Source organism: Diadema setosum, chromosome 7 (genome assembly GCF_964275005.1).
Source record: "Diadema setosum chromosome 7, eeDiaSeto1, whole genome shotgun sequence".
Classification (NCBI taxonomy): Eukaryota; Metazoa; Echinodermata; class Echinoidea; order Diadematoida; family Diadematidae; genus Diadema; species Diadema setosum.
Genome location: NC_092691.1, coordinates 25,459,530 through 25,480,870, shown reverse-complemented (window position 1 = coordinate 25,480,870; position 21,341 = coordinate 25,459,530). Strand labels below are relative to the sequence as shown.

The following is a 21,341-nucleotide window of genomic DNA, read 5'->3' as shown; positions in this document are numbered from 1 at the left end:
TTGCTTATCGTAGTAGTAGAAGTGAATTGACAATGCCTTGTCTTATTAAAAAAAAAACGCAACAACTTAGAACTCTTTTGTTGACACTTAAAGAGATTGACCTAATTAAAAATCTATTTCTTTTGGTCTTCCAACAATTTTGTGAGAGAATGTCTGTTGATGGTTGATTTTTTTTTTTTTTTTGTCTCAGGGTTACGAATCACGAGGACTCAAACAAAATGTCAGCCAACAATCTAGCCATCGTCTTTGCGCCATGCATTCTGAAGACGGACAAGCAGGTGAACGCATGGGAGTCACTGCAGGATGTGGAGAAGCAGGCTCAGTAAGTCTTTGTTTTTTTCTCACTCTCTCATCCATTATAATACAAATACAGATTTGTAATACACATCAGTGAGAGCATTAGTAAGAATTACCCACATTAGGTACAGTTGGAACACTCTAACACTCCTGGGGCAGTAGCCAATAATGGCTTTTGGACTGTTTTGAAGGTACTGTGTGTGAGTAATTGTACTAATGTCCAAACAAATGATGTGTATTATTTGTTTTATAAAATGATGAAGCAGAATCTTGTCATTTGATCTGTCCCACACAACAGCTTTTGCATTCTTTAATCCAAAGAATTTCTAATGTAGGAGCTTTAAATTCCGCAGCAGCTAGTTTTCATGAGTAAAAAGAACTGTGAAATCTTGGCTGGCCACCACTTTGACTTGAAAGTGCTAAATGTGACTTGAAAGTGCTAATGACCATTCATTGTAATTTACATATGACTGGTCATAAGCAAAATTATTTGTTAGGCAAAATAAATGCCTGGTCAAGTGTACTTTCTTTTAGCGAATCATTTGATTAGTATCTGCTTCATTAATTTGTTATATAACATACTTTCTTGTATTCTTCTGCTACAATCGAGGACGACTCCTATACACACTTGTGTGCATGGGACGGTTGGGAAGTTCCTCCTTCAAAAGCCAAATCGACCGCCTGGCTATATAGCACTATCAATAGAAAGTACAATTTCATTAATTAGCAAGCAGTCTGTTTTGCTATTAAAAAAGTGTTTAGAGCTGTAATTTAAAGTACATGTCTAGACCCTGTGGTGCTAAATACTGTGTAACCTCTGCAGTTGTACCTTTTTTCTCTCTCAGTCTTTTGGCATTTACATTTTTTTTTTTTTGGGGGGGGGGTCATAATAAAAGTTTGTGCTGAATGAATAAAATATAGTACTTGCCCTGTCTTCTTTAGATGGCATAGACTAAATTTGTTTTACGAAAGTTTGAGAGTTCCTTGTTATTTACTGAAGTTAATGCTGATAAAAAAGTGGGAAATATAAAGTGAAGCAGTCATGGTAAATATTGGCCTGCCCATCTTTTGTATTGCTGTTAATATCACTGAAGGGCCTTCTTTTCATATCAAAGAAAAATTAAAGAGAGAAAGGACAAAGATTATTAAAGTTTTCATTTTTGGATTTTTCTCTAGATGCCTGGAGATCATCATCCGAGAGAAGGCCCAGAAGCTCAAGAGAACGCTGCATGACATCACCACCCTGGAGCGGGCCTATAACTCTGCCTCCATGCATCTCTCTGACCTACGCAAATCTGTGGTGAGTACGATGCCAAAGTTGTGCTTTCCCTTCATGGATCTTGAAAGATGAGACGTTTGTCAGTGGGGCTGGGTCTTCTGCTTAGCAGTGAATGGACTTGTACAAGTTATGACCGTGGCTAATGACCCTGTGTTCATTATCGCTCAAGAGTTGTTGATGGTTTTGGTTTTGTTCGTGTGTGCTCGTGTATGTGGTTGTCAACATGAATACTGACATATTGTGAGGATGTATTTAACAACTCATTTAGATGGCTAGTCTTTACTTCAAACGTTAGATATGGCATAAGTGTGTTTTTTTGTTTGTTTCTGTGTCAGTTTGTATGTTGTTTTCTCTGCTTAGACGCAGGATAGTTTTTGGTTGGTAGTGTGTCTACCTTTACAGTTCGGAGGACTGTGAGTTTGATAACCTGTGAGTCCAGCAGAGCAATGGTCATACGTTATCATGCCATCTCTTCTGGTATACAGTGTATACCAAGGTGAATTAGTCTGCCCATTAGATAGGACAAAAAATGGAGGTCCCTTGTGTGAGAGAGTCCCAACTCACACTTGTGAAAAATCCCTCTACATCTCTTATCCCAAGGTCTGGTATTTAGCCAAAACACATCAAGGCCCTGTGTGTGAACAAGTCACACCCCACCTCACACACATTAGAGATTTCCACTTCACTTTTTAACTAGTAAAGGCTAGGATATGTACACAGTGAAGTGGCCTGTCACTCCAGTGCCTCTGAAGAACAACAGGCAAATACCATCCAGCCTGCCCCTTGTGATTCATCCCAGGTGACTGGCGGTGGTCAGTAACTGATATGAAAAGGTTATTTTGAAAGAAGAAGATGTGTTCTTGTTGTAACATGTTTCTTCCTTCCTGGAAGGAAGTAGGAATCACTGAATCACCAAATTATGCGTCATTGGCCGCTTCTTTAAAAAAAATAAAAAAATAAAAAAAGCAAAGAGGTGAATTACTGAAGATGTTGTAGTTCTAATGACAATTCTATGCTTCAAAAATGTCTTTTAAAAGATAACAATTTATTTGATTTTTTTCTATGTTTGTTTTCTTCCCTGCCATTGAAGCAAGGTGTAGATCCTTGTCCTTAAGTACAATTTTACATTCCTCAAAAAAAGAAAGTTAAATTGATGTATTGGTTTTGTTTTGTTTTTTCTCATTCCCATAGAAATTGTACAACCTTTTAAAATAAATCCCATTTTAGACTTAAACACCCTTACACCATTTCAGTACTGTTTTCTTCTTTTTTTTTCTTTGATTAAACCTTAGCTTCATTTTTACCTTTAAAAAATATGTAAGAAATTGATATACATAAATATACAGGCATATGAAGGATGTCTGAACTGAATTTTGTTGCAATTACTGCAGCTGCAGCTGTGACCTATGGACCAAAAATTTGCTAACAACACAAAAGAAAACTCTGAGAAAGTAAAGATACCATGATAATGTGACTCCAAATTTAACGTTAGTCCATGCTTCCAACTTCCATTTCGGCCTGTACTCTGCTATGGTTATAATGAGATAGAGAAAAAAACCCAGAACAACAACATTTATTCCTACATGTATCTCTGCCAACAATTAGTAGGCTGTTACAAGCAACCAGATATTGATTACATTCCAGACATATTTTAAAGCATCTTGAAATTCTATAGGAAGCAAAACTATGGTCAGGTTATGCAGTGTGAATGGTAGTAAATTTGTGCAACTTGAATTTTAGTGAAATTGATTTAAAACAAATGCTCAAATGAATGTTGACAGTTGGGGAGGGGGAGGTATTTGAATGAGAACACACTTACTGTTGAACTTTCTGATTGTTGTTGAAGGTCCTTTGGCTCACTCTTAGAACACAATGATTTCAACTTATCATATAAAACTGATACCCAGTAAATTAATTTTCCCTTTTTTTACGCTTTAAAACACATCGCAATGTTTTCATGACATGTTTATTTTCCACCATTACCATTTACTGTACCCATTTCATGGGTATCCATTTCTGAAATATTCCATGAAAATTTAGCTCATTCCAATTTGACACTGTTATTGGTATGTTATAACAAAGCAGTCATAAATGGCATAAGGATAGTATTCTTTAAATGAAGACTATCAGCATTTTTACAAGTAAATGTGATCTGGATGCAACATTGTACTGTATATGCCATATAATTTGCAAGGTTTTTATTTTCACGAATTTCGTGAGTCAGGTGCTATTTGCAAAACGCATGAAAATATTTTCTCTGATCCCGACATGAATGTGACATGCATGGTACATTTCACCATTCATTAGTGTACTCCGTGCTCCATGTGAATTTTACCACTCATGAAATTGTCAGGAAGTCGCAATTCGCAAAAAAGAAAGAAAAAAAAAATGAAATTAGACTCACTAGATATAAGGCATATACAATTACTGGAATGCCTAAATGTTTGTATAGATGAGGAGCCCTTCCTTTGACAAATATGCTCATAGTCACATGCATACACATGCTGTGAATAGGAAACAGAAAGCAGGGAATGAAAGACAAGGATGGTTAACCACATTTGTGTGAATAACAGATCATATATAAATATTTATCTGTAGAGAAAAAAAAAGTAAAAGAATAACAAACAATGTTTGCTTGTAAGCCTACAGTGTAACAAACTTCTGATGATGCAAGTCATAGTGCAGTGAGGTGTCAGCCATATTGTCACGTGGAAAATGGAACTACTTTGATAGCATATGCACAAATCGTCAGCTGAGAACCAGCAGTAGGGGACTATTGCATTCTAAGATTTGAGCGTAAATAAAAATGAAACATCAATTTTCATGAAATAAAAAGTTTATTTGATCAAAAGTGGGTAGATTTATAATCCTTGTTCCAAATATAGAGTAAACTTGTGGTTTTAATTTGTAACATCTTACAGATGGAATAACTCATCACCCCCCCCCCCCCCCCCCCCCCCATTGCACTAAAGCCCTTCTGGTCCTCAGCCAAGGATATGCAGTGCCTAGACCACTGCCTGAAGTGTATATGCCAAGTTCAAGAATGTGTACTTTATCTGTTGTTTCATTTGTGAGTCATTGACAGGAAATATCAGCTGATCTTGGTTGTGTTTCACGTATCGAGGGTGAGCGAGATCACAGATTCTGAAGGGTCGGAGATGCAAAATATCCCACTGTGGCTAGGCCTAGTCTCATGATAGGTTGATGAGCAGAACAGTAACATTAAGAAAGTTATGAAATAGTGAAGTTTTGCTAATTTTCACAAAGCACAACTTGGAAAGACCAATATATGTAAACAAATGAGTTGATGATGTAATCACCTCATGACTTGCCACATACGTAGTTAGTACACAAAATCTTCCATTTCCATTTTTTTTTTTTTTGGTTCAAATGCATTTGTGCCCAAGTCTAACATCCTGTTGTGGCTGTATATCTAACTGATTATTATTTGAAGTTATTTGGCCAGGATAGCATTTTGTTGTACACGTTTTATTGCAGAAAAATTGAATTTTCAATAGTTTTTTTTTTTTCACGATCAATGGAAATTTGTGAGGTGATGACATCATCAACTCACCCACTTGCATCTTCATACCAATTGTTCAAGAACTGTTCAACAAAAATTAGCAAAACTTCACAATTTCTTAGCTTCTCTAATTTCTGTCCAATTTTGATGAAATTTTCATTGTTGTGCATATAGATTTTTGTTTTTGAATTTGTTTCTTGAACTGTGAATTTCATTGCAGAAATAATTGCAGAAATAACCGTCTTGTCAGCGTTAAACTGTCACCTCCGAATTTTGTTACACTTCTCATATTGGAGAATGATAAGATGGAGTTGGTTTAATTATTGAAATCTGCACAAGATCAGCAAAAAAAAAAAAACCTCACCAAAATATACTTGATTGATTAACTTTAATAATCTATTAATGTGATGCAAATTTGAGGATCAGTTACAAATTTTGCGAGCTATTGACTTTCGATAATCAGTGCGACTGAAATGATTATGATTATGTATGAAGAACAAATTGCTCGAATGAAAGAAATTTTTCTCTTTTGTATCAGGACAATTACCCCCGGGTACAATTACACCCCTTGCTAAATACCAGTTAATTATAGGGTTAAAAGATTAGGGTAAGGGTTATGGTTGGGGTCAGGGGAAGGGTCTGGGTTAATTGTCGTAGAACCTTCTTTTTAATCTACCTGTAATATGACAAACTAACAATGAATAGTCAAAATTCTAAATAACAAGGCCCACCATCAAACCACAGAAATGTGGTGTTTGGGACTTGATGACTTATACTCCTTGAAATTTTGGGTTGCGTGTAATACTTTATATGCCATGTATTTTCTCCAGGTTTTAATTTTTGTGAATTTTGTGAGTCATACTGTGCTATTTGTGAATTTAACAATACAGAAATATTTGCTCTGATCCCAATTACATGTGATATGCATGCGCCCATTTAGCTCTGTTCATTACTGTATTCCATAATCGTGAATTTACCAACTTGCAAAATTGTTTGGAAATCCCAGTTTGCAAATAATTAGACTTGCTAAATGTATGACATATGCAGCATAGGATCGGGCCATGACAGCTTCAATGAAGTTGATGTTTACTGACATCATGGTGTATCCTGGCTTGTGCAAGTCTTGCAAGTATAAAATGCAACACTTATACATGATGGGACGTGTCAACTTTCAGAGCGGTCACATGACACCATCAGATCACCCCTCTTGTACTTTTCATTTCTTTCAAATTAAAACAAGTTATTGGCTTATTAGATGTCTCTTTTTACAGTGGCACAACAAATTCCTCCAGTGATTATGTCAAAATATTGCTCCAGACACACCCACTGCAAGCAGTGCAGACATACTGTATGACCATCATAATGATTGTGTTAGCATATATCCACCTGAGTTTAGGAAATTAATCCATATCACTACTTCTATTTCATCCACCTCAAACATAAAAACAATATTTTTGTGTAAAAAATCTGTTTCTGTTGGTAGTCATGCAATACCAGTTATCTAGCTCTTGAGATAAAGCAGAAATTACATAAGAAGCTCCTAGTCAGACCAAATTGACTTTTTTTTTCTGCATAGAGATGTTGAGCTTTTAAATTGTCAAGTCAGTGGACGCTTTCATGATGTGTTATGCACAGGGTAGCATCAAAATACACTGTGTGTATTTTTTTTTTCTTTTGATTTCATCCTATGACGAAATGTGATGGCTAGATTTAACTCATACCTACATTCAAGGTTGACCATGGTAGTTGGTTCCTGTTGATCAAACTTCCTACCAAATCAGCCTATGTCAGACAAGTACCTGCAGTGACCTGGTACAGAGATAAACCGATTGTCCCCCCCCCCCCCAAAAAAAAAAAAGAAAAAAAAAAGAAAAAGAAAGAAAGTTTGTAAAGAAATAGAAACATGGACCAACAGCCTTTATTCACAGACATTTCTTTTGTTTAGTCATACTTTTTGGCAAGTGGCAAAGCCCCGAGCAACACCATGAGATGGTATTGCTGTGTTACCAATAATCATTTCTGGAATCCTCATCTCACTGAATGTGGCAAAGATGGGATCAGTGGAAGTATCAGATATCACCTTTTTTTCCCCCTTTTTTTCCCAGCGTCTTTGTATGAGACATCTTCCGTTCACCTGATGACACAAGCCATCCCATTTCCGAGCAAGATGTTTGTATGTGAAATTTAATCTTTCTGTGGCTGTGACATCATCTGTTTTGCTTTGGTTTGAGATCAGAATGCTTTCATGGCAAGGACCACTTTTCCCTGAATTCCTAGTTTCTTAACTGTGACATATACATCACATATATACATTGTGTATATATATATACCATTATATGTTACACACAATTGATTTTCCATCTCTCTGTGACAAGGTAGGGCAAAAATTGTGGTATTTCATTGAGAAACTAACATGAATTAAAAGTAATCGCTGCATAGTAAGATGAGCCCTTATGAGTAAAATTTCCCAAATGGCTAGGTAACAATTTCTCGGAACTTTGATAACTGGGCTATGTTTGTTTTAAAAAAAAAGAGAGAGAGAGACAATCAACACTGGTGCTATGTCAATTGATACTGCAAAATATCTTGCATCCTTTGTGAAATACATGTACTAGAAATCTGAATAGCACTGGCTCATAGTGCTCAAAGCTGTTCCATATCAAACCAGCTGAATTCCTTCTGCGTACTTGTTGGGTTGTGGCGTTCACAGGATGTTTGTGTCAGAGTGCCGAATCGCTGTCATCGTAGACATTGTCTACTATTTCCTGACCGTAATTTGCCATGTCAGACTGACGGAAGAAACTCGGTGCAAGAGTCCCAAACCACAATGAATGCAGCCACATGAAAAAATGGGGGGTTTTGTGGTCGTTCTCGATCACATTTCTCACCTGTGGCACGATGCAGAAGCTGGCAAACTCAGAACAATGATCCTTGTCATTTGCAAAGAGAAAGTCTGCTCATCTTATAACTAAATGAGGAGAGTAGGCGGTGAAATGATTTGTCAACTTCCTCTTGAAAGCGAAACCATGAAAGAGAAGGTGATGATGATATTCCTTTAGACAAATGAGATACGCACATCAAAGTCAACACCTCCTCACACTTGTTTGGATAACTTTCATCATTCACTTCCAATCACTACTTGTAAGAGAGTCTCGAAAAGCTTTCACGCCTCCTCTCTGTCACTGACCTATTATCTGAATTCTGCACTGAGTTTCACTACAACACAAACAGTGGATTATATCAGAATGTTTTTTAAGAAGGTATTTCTGTGGCATTTAAAGTTTTTGTAAATTATGTATACATAGATAGATAGATAGATAGATAGATATATAGATAGATAGATAGATAGAGATAGAAAGATAGATAGATAGATAGATAGATAGATAGATAGATAGATAGATAGATAGATAGATAGATAGATAGAGATAGAAAGATAGATAGATAGATAGATAGATAGATAGATAGATAGATAGATAGATAGATAGATGGATGGATGGATGGATGGATGGATGGATGGATGGATAGATGCATACATGATTCATACATAATTATCTTACTGTACATTTCATGTCATGCTTATGACTTTGAAATGAATTATCATATACATGTATGTATTCAGTGAGGTTAATCTTACCAAATTTGTGCATAAACATGGGGTACAGCATGCAAAAGTAAACATTGGCAAATACATTTGTATCATTGAATGATGGTGTGAGAATATTAGAAGACAAACAAAGAGTGCAAGGAATCCACACTCACACAGACACAAATAAACTATTGATAACACACAGAATTATTTAAGCATTGTAAGGGGGAGGGTGTTTATACCATATTTTTTTGTGAGGGGACTCTGACAAATATCTCTAAATCCTGCAAATTCAGGGCTGTTGTGAATTCTTTAGGATGTGCATTATATTTGTGCAAATCCGTATCCACCCTCACTTCTGAGTTACTGAAAAATGTAACAATTGCCAGGTTAGAAACTATGAGAACAGCCTGTCAGTGAGTGGTCATTGTCCAGGCATGAATGAGGTCTAGCAGTTACAGCCAATTGGAAGTATGCAGCATTAAGTTTGTTAGTTTGTTTTTTTCTGTGTTTGAATTATTACCCACAATATGATTGCCATTACAATTTCAGAGCAACAAAAGTGATTTGTTGTTTATGCTTTTCTTTTATTCCCTTCAAAAAGAAAGGAATTTTGATACTTTTTATAGCTGCCAACTTGCATGTTTTCATGATAATATTTTTTGTTCATCATCTGAAAATCTAGACAAAAAATAATAATTTTTAAAGAAATTTGATCGAGTATAACTGATGCAAGCATTTACACCAATATTCAACAAAAGTATGTTTTTTTCTTTACTCTTTTAGACCAATCTGTTGCTTGTTTCTATTTTTGCTTTTTATTCATTTTGAGTGATTGGTATTCCTGTTAATATTCATTATATATGCATCAGTTATTCAATTTATACAGATACATCAGTATCTTGATAACAGTGGTGGCCTTGTGGCCCTGGACCACTAAAAATTGATGGTCTGATCGGGGAACTATGATTCGAAATGGATCGTTATGTTTCTGTTCATTTCAGGCCATGGGCTACATTTCCTTTTCGGGCCTCGAAAATTTCAGATTTGATGACATAAATGGTATTCTAGGGTACCAAATAAAAATCAGCCATTTTGTTGAATTATTTATTTCTTTTTTAAGGTTGTACCCTGGGTGCCAAAAAGTGGGAAATTATTTTGGTGCTGGAGCTAGCGCATGCTAGCCACTGCACTGCACTACACTGCACTGCACTGAAGCACACGCTATTGCTAGCACAGTGTACCATGCATGCACAGTATAACATGCAGTGGCATGGGAATGACTATGTACACGCACACACAGTGCATGCATTTCTCTGTGGCTGTCCTCAAGTGGACGTGAGGTGGCGCTACACAACGTGGTACCCCGGGGTACAACAGTACCCCAGGGTGACGCGTGATGCATCATTTAAAGATTTTTGTGGCCTGAATGGGCCACCAGAATAAAAAAGTTATTGTCAAGCCCTTCACATATATGTACTTCATTTACTGAGACAGCACGCTATTAGATTACCGTCCTTGTACCGGTATTAGTGAACAGTCAATGTGTGTAACATACAAAAGATGAGGAGTCACAATGCCACCAAGAATGCAACCAGCAGACAATCTGTAATTTCCTTGTTAGCACTTGGTCATTAGCGAGTCTTTGGCAGCGTGGGATTGAATTTATATAGAAGCAACAGGTTTGCAGTAACATGACTGATGGCCTAAATACAATGTATAAAATACCTGCGTTTTCACAGTATCTACCTACACACACACACACACACACACACTCACATGCGTGCGCTTTCAACATGTTCACATTCCACCTCTTTTTTTTCTTTTTTTTTTATATGTGTGTATGTTTGCGATGTGATGTGTAGTTTGCGGTGTTTTGTTAATGAAAGCAGACAACTGGTAAAGTGCAGTATTAAGGATCATGCATAATTTAGTCAATGTGTTAATAATAGCTTTCTGAGCATTTTTTTTTTCTTTTTTTAGCATTTCCATCCACAGGTGCTATCAGTTTTATTATTAAGTTAAGTATCAAAAATGAGTAAACTTTTCATCAATGTTGCAATTGACTGTTGGCACTCTTGGAGAATTCTGAGAATCACCTTTATTTTATACGGAATTTACTAAACAGTTTTTTTTTTTTGTGGTATAAGTCAAGAGATTCCCCCTATCACTCTTTAGCCCATTGTGTGACATCATTCATTATTTGATTTACAGTATGTAACAAATGGTGCACAGTGCCCATAAGCGTGTTGCGTGAGTCATTGTTTCAGGCATCAAATGTGTTTGTTTGTACTGTGAGAGATATTCGTAATGGATTACAAACTAGGGCTTCCATATTAACAAGTCAAACAGAGGATAGAAAAAAAAATGTGAATGTATATAGACACACACACACACAAACATGTATATATATATATTTTTTTTTTTTAATATTATTTATTTGTATTTATATCTGCATGCTCATATGCATTTGCAAATATGAAAAGTAAAAGCACCCTGTAAAAAAGAAGTAGCCATTATTTGTTTTATGGAAATGAGATGATGACATTGAGATTTCAAATCAGTATGATACCATACTTATTTATGTCAGTGGGTTTTCCTTTTTAATCGAAGGACATCCTAGAAAATTAAGTGTTACACATATCCTGGTGAGTTTGATTACAGAGGATGACTATGCGCTGCTTCTATATTGTGGTTTGTTTGTTTTTTTTTCCAAATAAGGGCTTAGAATCAGTTACAATGTATATTTTACCCGTATTGATTTCCTCTGCTTTTTCTTTTGTGTGCTTTTTCTTTTAATCTCCCTTTTCTGGAAAAGTTGTAGTGAAATTCATCCCATTCATTATTGACAAATTGTTGATTTCTATAGGCTTTTATTGAGAATAAATTCTTTAATATGTTTTAAATGCTTAAATGTATGAAGTTATTTGGTAGGATCAAAGATGGGTAATGACTATCTGATGAATTCACCTTTGTTTACTATGTGTGTGATTGTATTTTTTTTTTTTGAAGAAAATCCATTTTTGTGTCCTTTTGTTTATTTTGCAGAATAATGTGTAAGTGGCCTTGAAGTGTTGGATGGATAGTATGAATTGTGGTGATAAAATTTGAAATTACCACATAACCTGGTAACTAAGTAGATGAGGATTAGAGAGGATTGATCCCCAGAATGGGGGAGGGGAGGGGAGGGGAGTGGAGGGGACCTACAACCGTTATTACAAACCTCCCAACTTTCTCCCCTCCCTTGCCCTTTCCTTCCCCATACTCCACTAACCTCCTCTTCCCCCTCCTCTGCTCACACAGGAACCTCCCTCCTTTTCTTTTTGTTTGGCCCAATGTGGTACAATTCTGTTCTGCCAATGTTGTTTCAGAGTGGTGGTAGAGAGATTTGGAGGTTGACTTGTCCGTATAGAAACATGGAACACACTTTCAGTGGGCATTCAGATGGCACAACGAAGCCACAATTGGGCGATGGTATTAGCAGGAAGAGGAAGTGTGGGTGATAGGATAGCCTGTGCCGACCCTGCTAGACAGAGTAGGTATTCAAAACGTACATTGTACCCGTGGAGAGTGGTATAGGTCCAGTTGATCATGTGACTTCGCTGCCGCGGAAGGATGTGTTACGCAGGAGATGGGAAGTGATAAGTGTTGTGGGACAAGGTGATATATGCCTGTACATTTTTGCTGTTGTTTTTTTTTATCTGTGGAACCGTGGTAGAAACGGGAGAAGCGTGACTCCTCTTCATGTGGGAGGGTAACACTCGACTCGACGGCCAGTCCAGGCTTGTGTTGGTTTCAGGCGAAGTGGTTTCACTGTCTATCTATGTTATATAAGTGATCTCGTTGGCTCGCCTCTTCTTCTCTCTTATCAAGAGAGCTTTGCTGCCGGTAGCATGGCATGGTGTCAAATTCTCGCCATTGGTGTCTGAAACGTTTTATATGGAGCAGTGATTTGTGCGGCAGAGGACGAGTTAAAGTCCATCCATGCTGCAGTGTCTCTCGTCACAGTGGAAGCCTATCTCTGTGGGGGAAACCCTGGAATGACATAATGTGAATATTAGTGGCTCACTTTCATCACGTCGCTTTGCCAGTGTGAAACATTTCTATCAGAAAAGGACTGAGGTCGGGTGGAGTCAAGTAGACTAGTCAAAATGTTGCCAAGAGTCGCTCTCGGCAATCTCCATGTGCAGTCGTGACACCTGCTGGTCAGAAAACTTGTGTGTTGCTGTGTATTCGCATTGTGTGTGAGTGCTTCATCTTGTGCAATACGTGGGATCGCATCCCAGTTCTGCTGTTACCATGGGAACGAGCCAGAGCAAGAAGGCCAAGAAGGCTGCCAAGAAGGCAGCCGAAAATGCCAACGAGAAGGCAGACCACCAGATCGACGAAACGGCCAAAGGGATCACAGAAAACAGTAAAACTAAAACTGTCAAGGAAAATGGTAGCAAAGAGACCCATGAAATGGCCAATAACAAGACCAGTGACCATGCCAATGACCATTCCAATGACCATGCTAAAGACAGAGTCATTGAGAAGGCCAACCACAAGGCCAATCACAAGGCAAACCACACCAATCACAATGCCAAGATGGGCAAGAAGTGCAAAAAGAAACGCCGACAGCAAACTAAACACCCGTCTGTTTCTCCCATGCACACTGCGCAGATGAAGGCGAGCTCCGAGTCGGCCGAGCCCGCGGCGGATGACACGACGCCTCACAGTGGGGAGACATCGGAGGGAAGTCAGGAACTCGAGAGTGTCCTCACGGAGCAGATCAGGACGCTAGAGAGAGAAAAGTGAGTACAATCATTGTTTTTCTTTTGTAAATGCAAAAGTACATATTTATTACTCTCTTACTTCAATCCTGAACTATAAATGTAGTACAATGATTTGTAAAATGTAACAGATCCATGTGTTCAAGCAAATGCCAAAACTTTTGTATGTTGGTACATGCAGCATGTTCTTGTGTTATTTTCTATTGCAGAATCCATGGAATTCAATTTCCTGACGCATAGATTTCCCCCAGTAAATGTGGGAATTTCATTATTCACCCAGAGCTGGGAATTCTGACAATGCAGGATGCACATGACAAACGTGGAAAATCCCCTTTTAATACAGCAAATTCTCTTCATACCAAACAAACAATCAAACAAACAATCAAACAATCAAACAAACAAACACACAAATAAATAAACAAACAAACAACAAAACAAACACAAAAATAAAACAAAACAAGATCAAACCAAGCATACCCATGTTCATCTTATTTATCATACAATTTGTACACAATACATACACATTCATATGTACTTACATTTTGCATGCATACACAAACACATGATACATTCATACACACTGACACAAACATACATATGTACATAGATACACATAAAACACATATACTTTATGGACACGTGCATTGTATACATACATATTGTATGTACATAAGATGGACCAAAAATAGAAATATGCAATATATATATACTATACAGAATATACATATGCTGTATATATAGAATGGGCATCCTGCCACGTCGACCTTAAAAAGAATCCCCTGCTAAAAGTACCTGTGTGGCCTCCTGGTTTTAATTCGTCGATCAGTTTCTGATGCAGCACACGTAGGCCAGATGTTGATCACGCATTATTAAAGCAGCCAAGTCTCAAGAAGCAAAGCAAAAACATTGAGATACAAAAGAAGTGAAGGAAGTTCACAGGATCATAATTTACAGGATCATAAACATATAGAGTGACGGAAATGATATCCACGAGAATTTCATCTATGGGCGTTATCATACTGCAATATGATACATGTACTAAGTATGTGCTTATGTGCAGTACAGTTTATATCCTTTCTGTATGATGAAGTGGTGTGTAAATGGATCTGCCCTTATACAAAATGGCTGCCTTAAGTCTGTACAGAAAGGTCACCTCTCTCACTATGGAGAAACAATGAACAGTCACTGTTTATTGTTTCTTCAGAGTGGCCTTTCTGAACAAATTGACCATTATTATGTTTACAATATCCATTTGGTTTATTCATTCATTTTATTAATTTAAATGCAGTCCTGTGTAAGAGGATGATTACTGATGAAATGAAAAGAAATGCACGCCATTAAACGTTCAAAAATTGAATAACTTTAGAATAAAATAGTGATTACATTGGTATATGCTTAAAAAAAAGAATCTTCCAATGGAGAATGCAGATTAAAATGCTTTCAAAAGGTTGGCAATTCAACCGTTCAGGCATGCTGTGTACTGTATTATAAATAGAGAGTAACAGGAACACCACTGTCTTACTGTATGAGCTGAAATTTTCGCGGTGGTTTCATTTTTGCCAATTTCGCGAATCGCCTTTGAACCGCAAAAATAACAACATGCGAAAATAACAATGCGCAAATAAGTAAGTTCAGTTAGACCCTCGCAACCGCGAAATTAACAACACATGAAAATGTCCTCCAAGTAGCAATTCGCGAAAATATCTGTACGCGAAAATTTCAGCTCGTACAGTAACATTACATGATAAAAGTAACCATTTAGCTCCAATAATACTTGAAATGCAAGAGGGTAGCCGTGGAACCTGTGAATGGTAAACAAAATGACCCAAATGCTTTTCAACCCTTTTCGGGACACGAGGAAATCCCGCACAAATCCCTGGATTTGACTGGCACAACCTCCTCCCTGTGCACTTTTTGAAGGGGGTTACATCACTACAGTCCACTGAGTCCAGTCATTGGCTACATTCCTCTGCAGCTGCACAAACTGCGCTGCACAGAATGTCAAATGTTTACTCGGCCACAATAATGCAATTACAATCCCATCATCTAGATTAATAGGTGCAGACAGTCAAGTCGAGCCAGCCTGTCAGAGAGAATTCCAATTTGCTCCTGACCTAAGAATTTTTATTAATTTTTATTACAAATCACTGTTACAATATACTTTAACTATTGACATCTGGTAGAATTTCATGTTCTCTATCCAACAGTTCAGTTTATATACACTTTGTATTCTAATCACAGAGTTGTGAAAAAAAAAAGTCAATATATTTTCTAGCCAACATCATGAGGAAATCATTGGGGGATATAATAGACTATTTTTAACCAGAACAAGGGACAAAGTGCATTGATATGTGAGCCATTCATAACACATGACTAAGGAATATATATTGTATGGTGTATTATGATCATAATGATCGTATGATGTGATCGAAGATATTCTACACTAAATCAGTGAAATTTTATGAATAATAAATGTCAGTTAAACAAGATGGGCAGTGAAAAAAAAAGACAAATAGATAACCAGCAATTCTGTGTGAGTGAAAAATGCATAATTGAATTGATTTTAATTAGGAGGTATGTAGGAATGGAAATTCCGTGAGACAAAAACCAAAGAAAACAAGGAAGGGAAGGAAGCTCATAATTTGCTATTGTGAACCTGGAATAACGTCAGATCCTGTGTTTGTAGTGCGCCTTTGTGCAGAAAAAGCAGTCACGCAACAGAAATGAGAGACATTTAGTAGCCTGCACACCATGTCAGAAAGCATGAGAAACACACACAGTAAAAGCCCAAATGATTCTGGTGCAATAGGCGCATAAAACCTTTGCACTTTCAAATGGAGTCTGTACTATCAGCTGATTAAAAGTTCTCATCCACCGGGTATTTTATCGCATTGTTTTCAGACTTGTTATCTGTGATGATTTTTATTCTTCAGTAGTTTTTGTAGCGTATCCAGGGGTATGGCTAACTTTCCTGTCACCTTTTGTGGCCGTACAAACAAAATTCCGTAGGTCAAACCATTGGAAATCTAGGACTTTGTGTTGACTTTGTTGCTATGGAGACAAATTAGTATGGCTTAGGCCTTTCATAATTGGTGCTCGCTCACGTGACTACTTAAATGTAAATTAAAACATCCCATCAATTTTTGATGCTTAGGGAGCCTGAGAGTGATGTCTGAAATGATGGCCTCATAGTACAGTTAATATTTTTATGGCTAGGAGAGCGATTGGTTTCATTTGCTCATCCCCTCCTCTTCCTTTCCTTCTTTGTCTCCTGCTCTTCTTCTTCCTTTTTTTTTTTAATCTTCATCCTTAGACTTGTCCCTATCCTTGTCTTTTTTACTTCTTCTCTTCCTCCTCAGCTCTTTTCTTACTTTCCTTCTCTTCTTGTTATTCATGTTCTTCTTCCTAGTTCTTTTTCATTTTTTCCTTCTTTTTTTCTTGTGCCCTGGCTTTCTCCTTCTTGTCTTCTTCCACCTAATTCTTTTTCCTTTAGTTTTTGTCCTTGTTTATTTTCTCCACTTCTTTTCTTCTTTCTTGTTCTTTTTTTTTTCTTTTTTCTCATTGTTCTTTTCCTCCTCTTCCTCTTTATCTCTCCCTTATCAGTCATCTGTTGTCCTGTATACCCATCCTATCTTGTCTGCTATTCCAGTTATGACATCCAGAAGCTTGTTTCTAACACAGAGTACTTTCGGAAAGGTTGAAGATATGCCTGCCTATTCTGCATGACCAGCATGTTTTATATATACAATACGCACATTCTTCTCTTTCCCGGTCTATATGCAAAGATAGATCAGAGGACTGTAGGTGTTGTTACTACAGAGAGTTGCTGGCTGCAATATCCTCTAGCCATGTTATCATGTGTAAGCCTGTTTTCAGGATATCCTGTGATCATGGGTAGCTTGTAAGTGCAATAACCAGTTCTATGGGGGTAGTCGTCAGTCGTGCTTGTCACTGGCAGAGTTCGGGGTGCACCAGCGACATGTCAATCCATTGTCGGTCTAGCTTTATTTTTCTTATCACTCTCGCTTTAAACCTGTTAATTTGCGTGTGTGGATAAAAAAACTAATCTTAGGGATAATAGAATTAACTCGTTCACACTACGTAGTTTGCCCCTATTCACTGCTAACTGACACAGATGCAAATATGGCAGTCAAACTAAACATGATGCACAGGTATATTGTTATTACTCAATCTTCTGCAGTCTGAAAAAAAAGAAATATCCTTATAATAGCTACGTATACCTTAAAAGTTGGAAAAGAAAGCATCGTGTATATTTGCCAGGTGGCAGATTGTCTTTGAAAAGTGAATGATGCATTTTAATGTAAGGTTTAGAAATGACGCACATATGAGTCATTATCGTTGATCAATCTGAAATTGAAACAGATACATGTATTATGTCCCTCTCTCTCTCTATTTCTCTGTAGATGTCTGCATGTCGATATGTATCCGTTTATGGATCTGTGTAGATGTGACCCGCTACAACAAGAGGATCCAAAAGTCGGGGGAGGACAATTGTCTGAAAATGACATTGATTATTCCCTTGCTCTTCCACTTTGAGTTCATATACAACATGACTCATGAAAGTATTCTGTTGCGGAGATATCGATGATTTTATTAGCGCAGATCGAGTGGTTTAGGAAATCAGCGTTTCGAGAAAACCGCCTTCAAAGTTTTCCTTCCGACGCTATCATGATCAAGGGGAGGCAAGACAGTTCTCACTGCTTAATAATAGAAGGTATGCTCTTAGCAACCTCCACGGTGTTCATTCAAGCTTAGCGCCAGCGTTCTACGCACGACCAATCAGTAACCAGGATGCCACACTCTGACCAATAAGATCACTCCCTCGTTGCTCGGGGCGGAGTCTAGCTGCGGCGCTAAATCCAAATCTTCGGACACGTTTCTGTCCCGTTGAAAGTCGGAAAATCATGGCCCAGAGAAACGCTAATTTCTTGCCTTTCCTCTGACCATTTAGCTTTGGAATTTCAGCAGATGATAGACGGTACATTAGACTTCAAAATTATGCAAAAAACAGAAAACCGATAGTTTTGACCGATTTTGATGGTTTGACTTCAAACTCGATTTTCTCAGCTCAGTCATCAGCGACTTTAGGATCCTTTTGTTGTAGCGGGTCACATATATCCACCCATCTGTCCATCTATCTCCATGTACCTCTGTGTTTCTATCTGTCTGTCTGTCTCTCTCATTATCTATCTATCTATCTATCTATCTATCTATCTATCTATCTATCTATCTATCTATCTATCTATCTATCTATTCATCAGTCTATCTATACCTGTCTGTTTTCCAATCATACCCTCAAGTACTTTTTTAGGGCATATTTTGCCCGCAATGTGGAGCACTATTGATAGTGTGTTAAGACTTTTATTACTCTTGATTAATAGTGTGGCTACAGATATTGATACGAATTGTTTCCACTAATCTTTCTCAGCTCTCTGACGTGGATACAACGATGGTAATATACAGCTTGTGAAAGCAAAAATCGGGTTAAAAATATGATGTGATTGCATGCATTGTGAATTGTTGTCAGTTATCATTGCTTGTGGATGACACAACATTTGTATCACCATGGGAATTAATATTGTTTCGTTTGAGCTGAGTATTGGACTTACAATACCTCGCATGAGTCATTTTCCTTCCTTTTGTCGGCTTTCTTTTAAAAAAGTCAGTGAAATTTTTGAGTTTAAAAAAAGTTCTCAGGTCTTGGTATTTGGTCAATGCTATGCTTCGTCTGCGGTCGGTAGTCTTACATCTGTCCAGCATGTAACTGTATTGTAGTTCGCTTCAATATTAGACAATCAAATGTATGATATGAATATTATATGCTTTGGTGGTAGCTGGTGTAAATGGAAAGCAATTACTCTCTCTAATTATGTATATTATTTTATAGTGAAGTATCTAGAATACTGACCATGTATATTTTTTTACGCCTCAGTTTTTGATTTCAAGCAGCTGGATGGTGAACAAGGAAAACATTTTGATATCATCACATTAGTTTTGTAATCAAATGGAAGATTTTACTTTCTGGGCCACGCCTGTACTGCTGTCAAAGTCTTAGCAGAAATTCATGACATTGAAGTACATCCCAAGAAGACGTATGTTTTGATACAGATGTTTATCAAAATTGGGACTTTTTTTCTTTTACTCGGAAATGGGCCACGTAATCCTATTTCATTCATTTTTCTTTTCTTTTGCAGCCAAGATGAATGTTTGCTATGAGAGATTTCTCCATGAATGATTTTGTTTTTAATATGAAATGTAGAATGTGTAGCTTGTGCATGACCAAATAGTAGAAGATAGGGTAGTATACTGCCCTACTTTGGCAAAAGGAAGCAAGTGACATACCATCCGAATTTGAGTTATTGATGTTTTCATAATTCACATAATGAGCTCTTGTTCCAGGCCTCACAAAATGTACAATGATATTTAAGAGTCTCCATTCCATGGTGTCCATCACTGCAGGCATGACCTCACTGCCGACCTTCCGACCCTGAACGTTGGACCGGTGGGGAGCGAGGACGACAACTACAGCACGGGAGATGACCTCGACACTTGCAGCATGGACGATCTGGACACGTGCGTCCACAATGAGGCAGTGACATTTGACATGCCGGCGTCGCCCGCCAAACTGAACCACCTGAACAAGAACCGGGCCCCAAGGCAAAAGAAGCGGCCGCCGGCCCGCTACTCCATGCTCCTCGGCCCGGACGAGGCCTTACCAGAGGGAGGGCAGGAGGAGGTGGCGGCCCCTGCCTCCAACCAGCCGGCCGCCCAACCCGCCACCGAGCAGCCGGAAAAGATCAAGAAGAAACGGGGCTCCAAGGAGAAGAAGAAGAAAAAGGGAAAATACAACAAGAAAACTGATGCAAAACTAGATGATTCCACAGTAGAAGTATAAAAGAGATGTTCCACCTTCACCAGAGTCATCTTGTTTTTCTTTCTTTCTTTCTTTCTTTCTTTCTTTCTTTCTTTCTCTCTGAAAGACAATTCAGCATATAGCAGGAGGTGTGATGATACAAATGAAAACCTAAGTGATATTCGTGTGATGTACCAAAGCGAAAGTCACTCTTGTTTGTACGCAGCAAGAAATACTGCATCCCATCACAGTCCAGTACACAGCGGAAGGTTCAAAGTCCTGTTTGAATGCATTCTTGTCATTAACAAAGACACAAAAACAAAACAGGGGATGCGTAGCATTCAGCTGTTCTAGGTTGGGAGCAGAAGAAAAGCAGATGCATGTATCTTGCTCATGTCAAGAAAAAACAAAAGACCTGCCTATTACTGTAGGACATTGCTCCCAGAAATGTCTGTGTACGCATTTCTCTTATGCAGAAGACTGCTAAAAATGAGCTATTGCAGAATTTGAATTGTCATAAGTTTACACAGTCTTCATTTCTACATGGTTGTCATCGTAAGTTTACACCATTTACAAAGTCACAAACAAAGCTTTCTTTGATATGCCATCCGATATTACCATATCTTCTTAAGTCCCTCCAGTCTGTTACATTTATATTCTTCTTACTGTGACATATAATGTCTTATTGCTCTGCCCGTTCAAGGCTTAGGGGATGTCAAATCTCAGTCATACAACTCACATTAGTCACATTTCTTGTCATTACCAACTCACTATCTGGATCCAAATACAAATATATACATATACATTAAGCTCTCAGCTTCTGATGCTAAAAAGATATGCCCTATGTAAGTCCTTCACCTTTTGGTTTGCTCCTTTTTTTTTTTCTTTGACAGTCTGCGTTGTCATGGCGTTGCAGATTGTAAGCATAAAAAATCAGTAAGCTTTGTACATTCACTTCAAGTAAGTGTTTGGATGCCAATTCCATGCAAAGGTCATGCAATTTATTGTAG

General features: G+C 37.7%; 1 protein-coding gene across 1 annotated transcript in view; it reads left to right on the top strand.

Moving 5' to 3' along the window:
- LOC140230478 (unconventional myosin-IXb-like) overlaps window positions 1-20,381 on the top strand; it is a 77,879-nt gene extending 57,498 nt beyond the window's left edge. Inside the window, exons 30-33 of the mRNA XM_072310631.1 lie at window positions 191-322; window positions 1,474-1,597; window positions 13,348-13,478; window positions 19,938-20,381. Of these exons, the coding sequence (XP_072166732.1) occupies window positions 191-322; window positions 1,474-1,597; window positions 13,348-13,478; window positions 19,938-20,373 (823 nt within the window). The 3' untranslated portion in view covers window positions 20,374-20,381. The remainder of the gene's footprint in view (window positions 1-190; window positions 323-1,473; window positions 1,598-13,347; window positions 13,479-19,937) is intronic.
- Window positions 20,382-21,341: the final 960 nt, after the last annotated feature.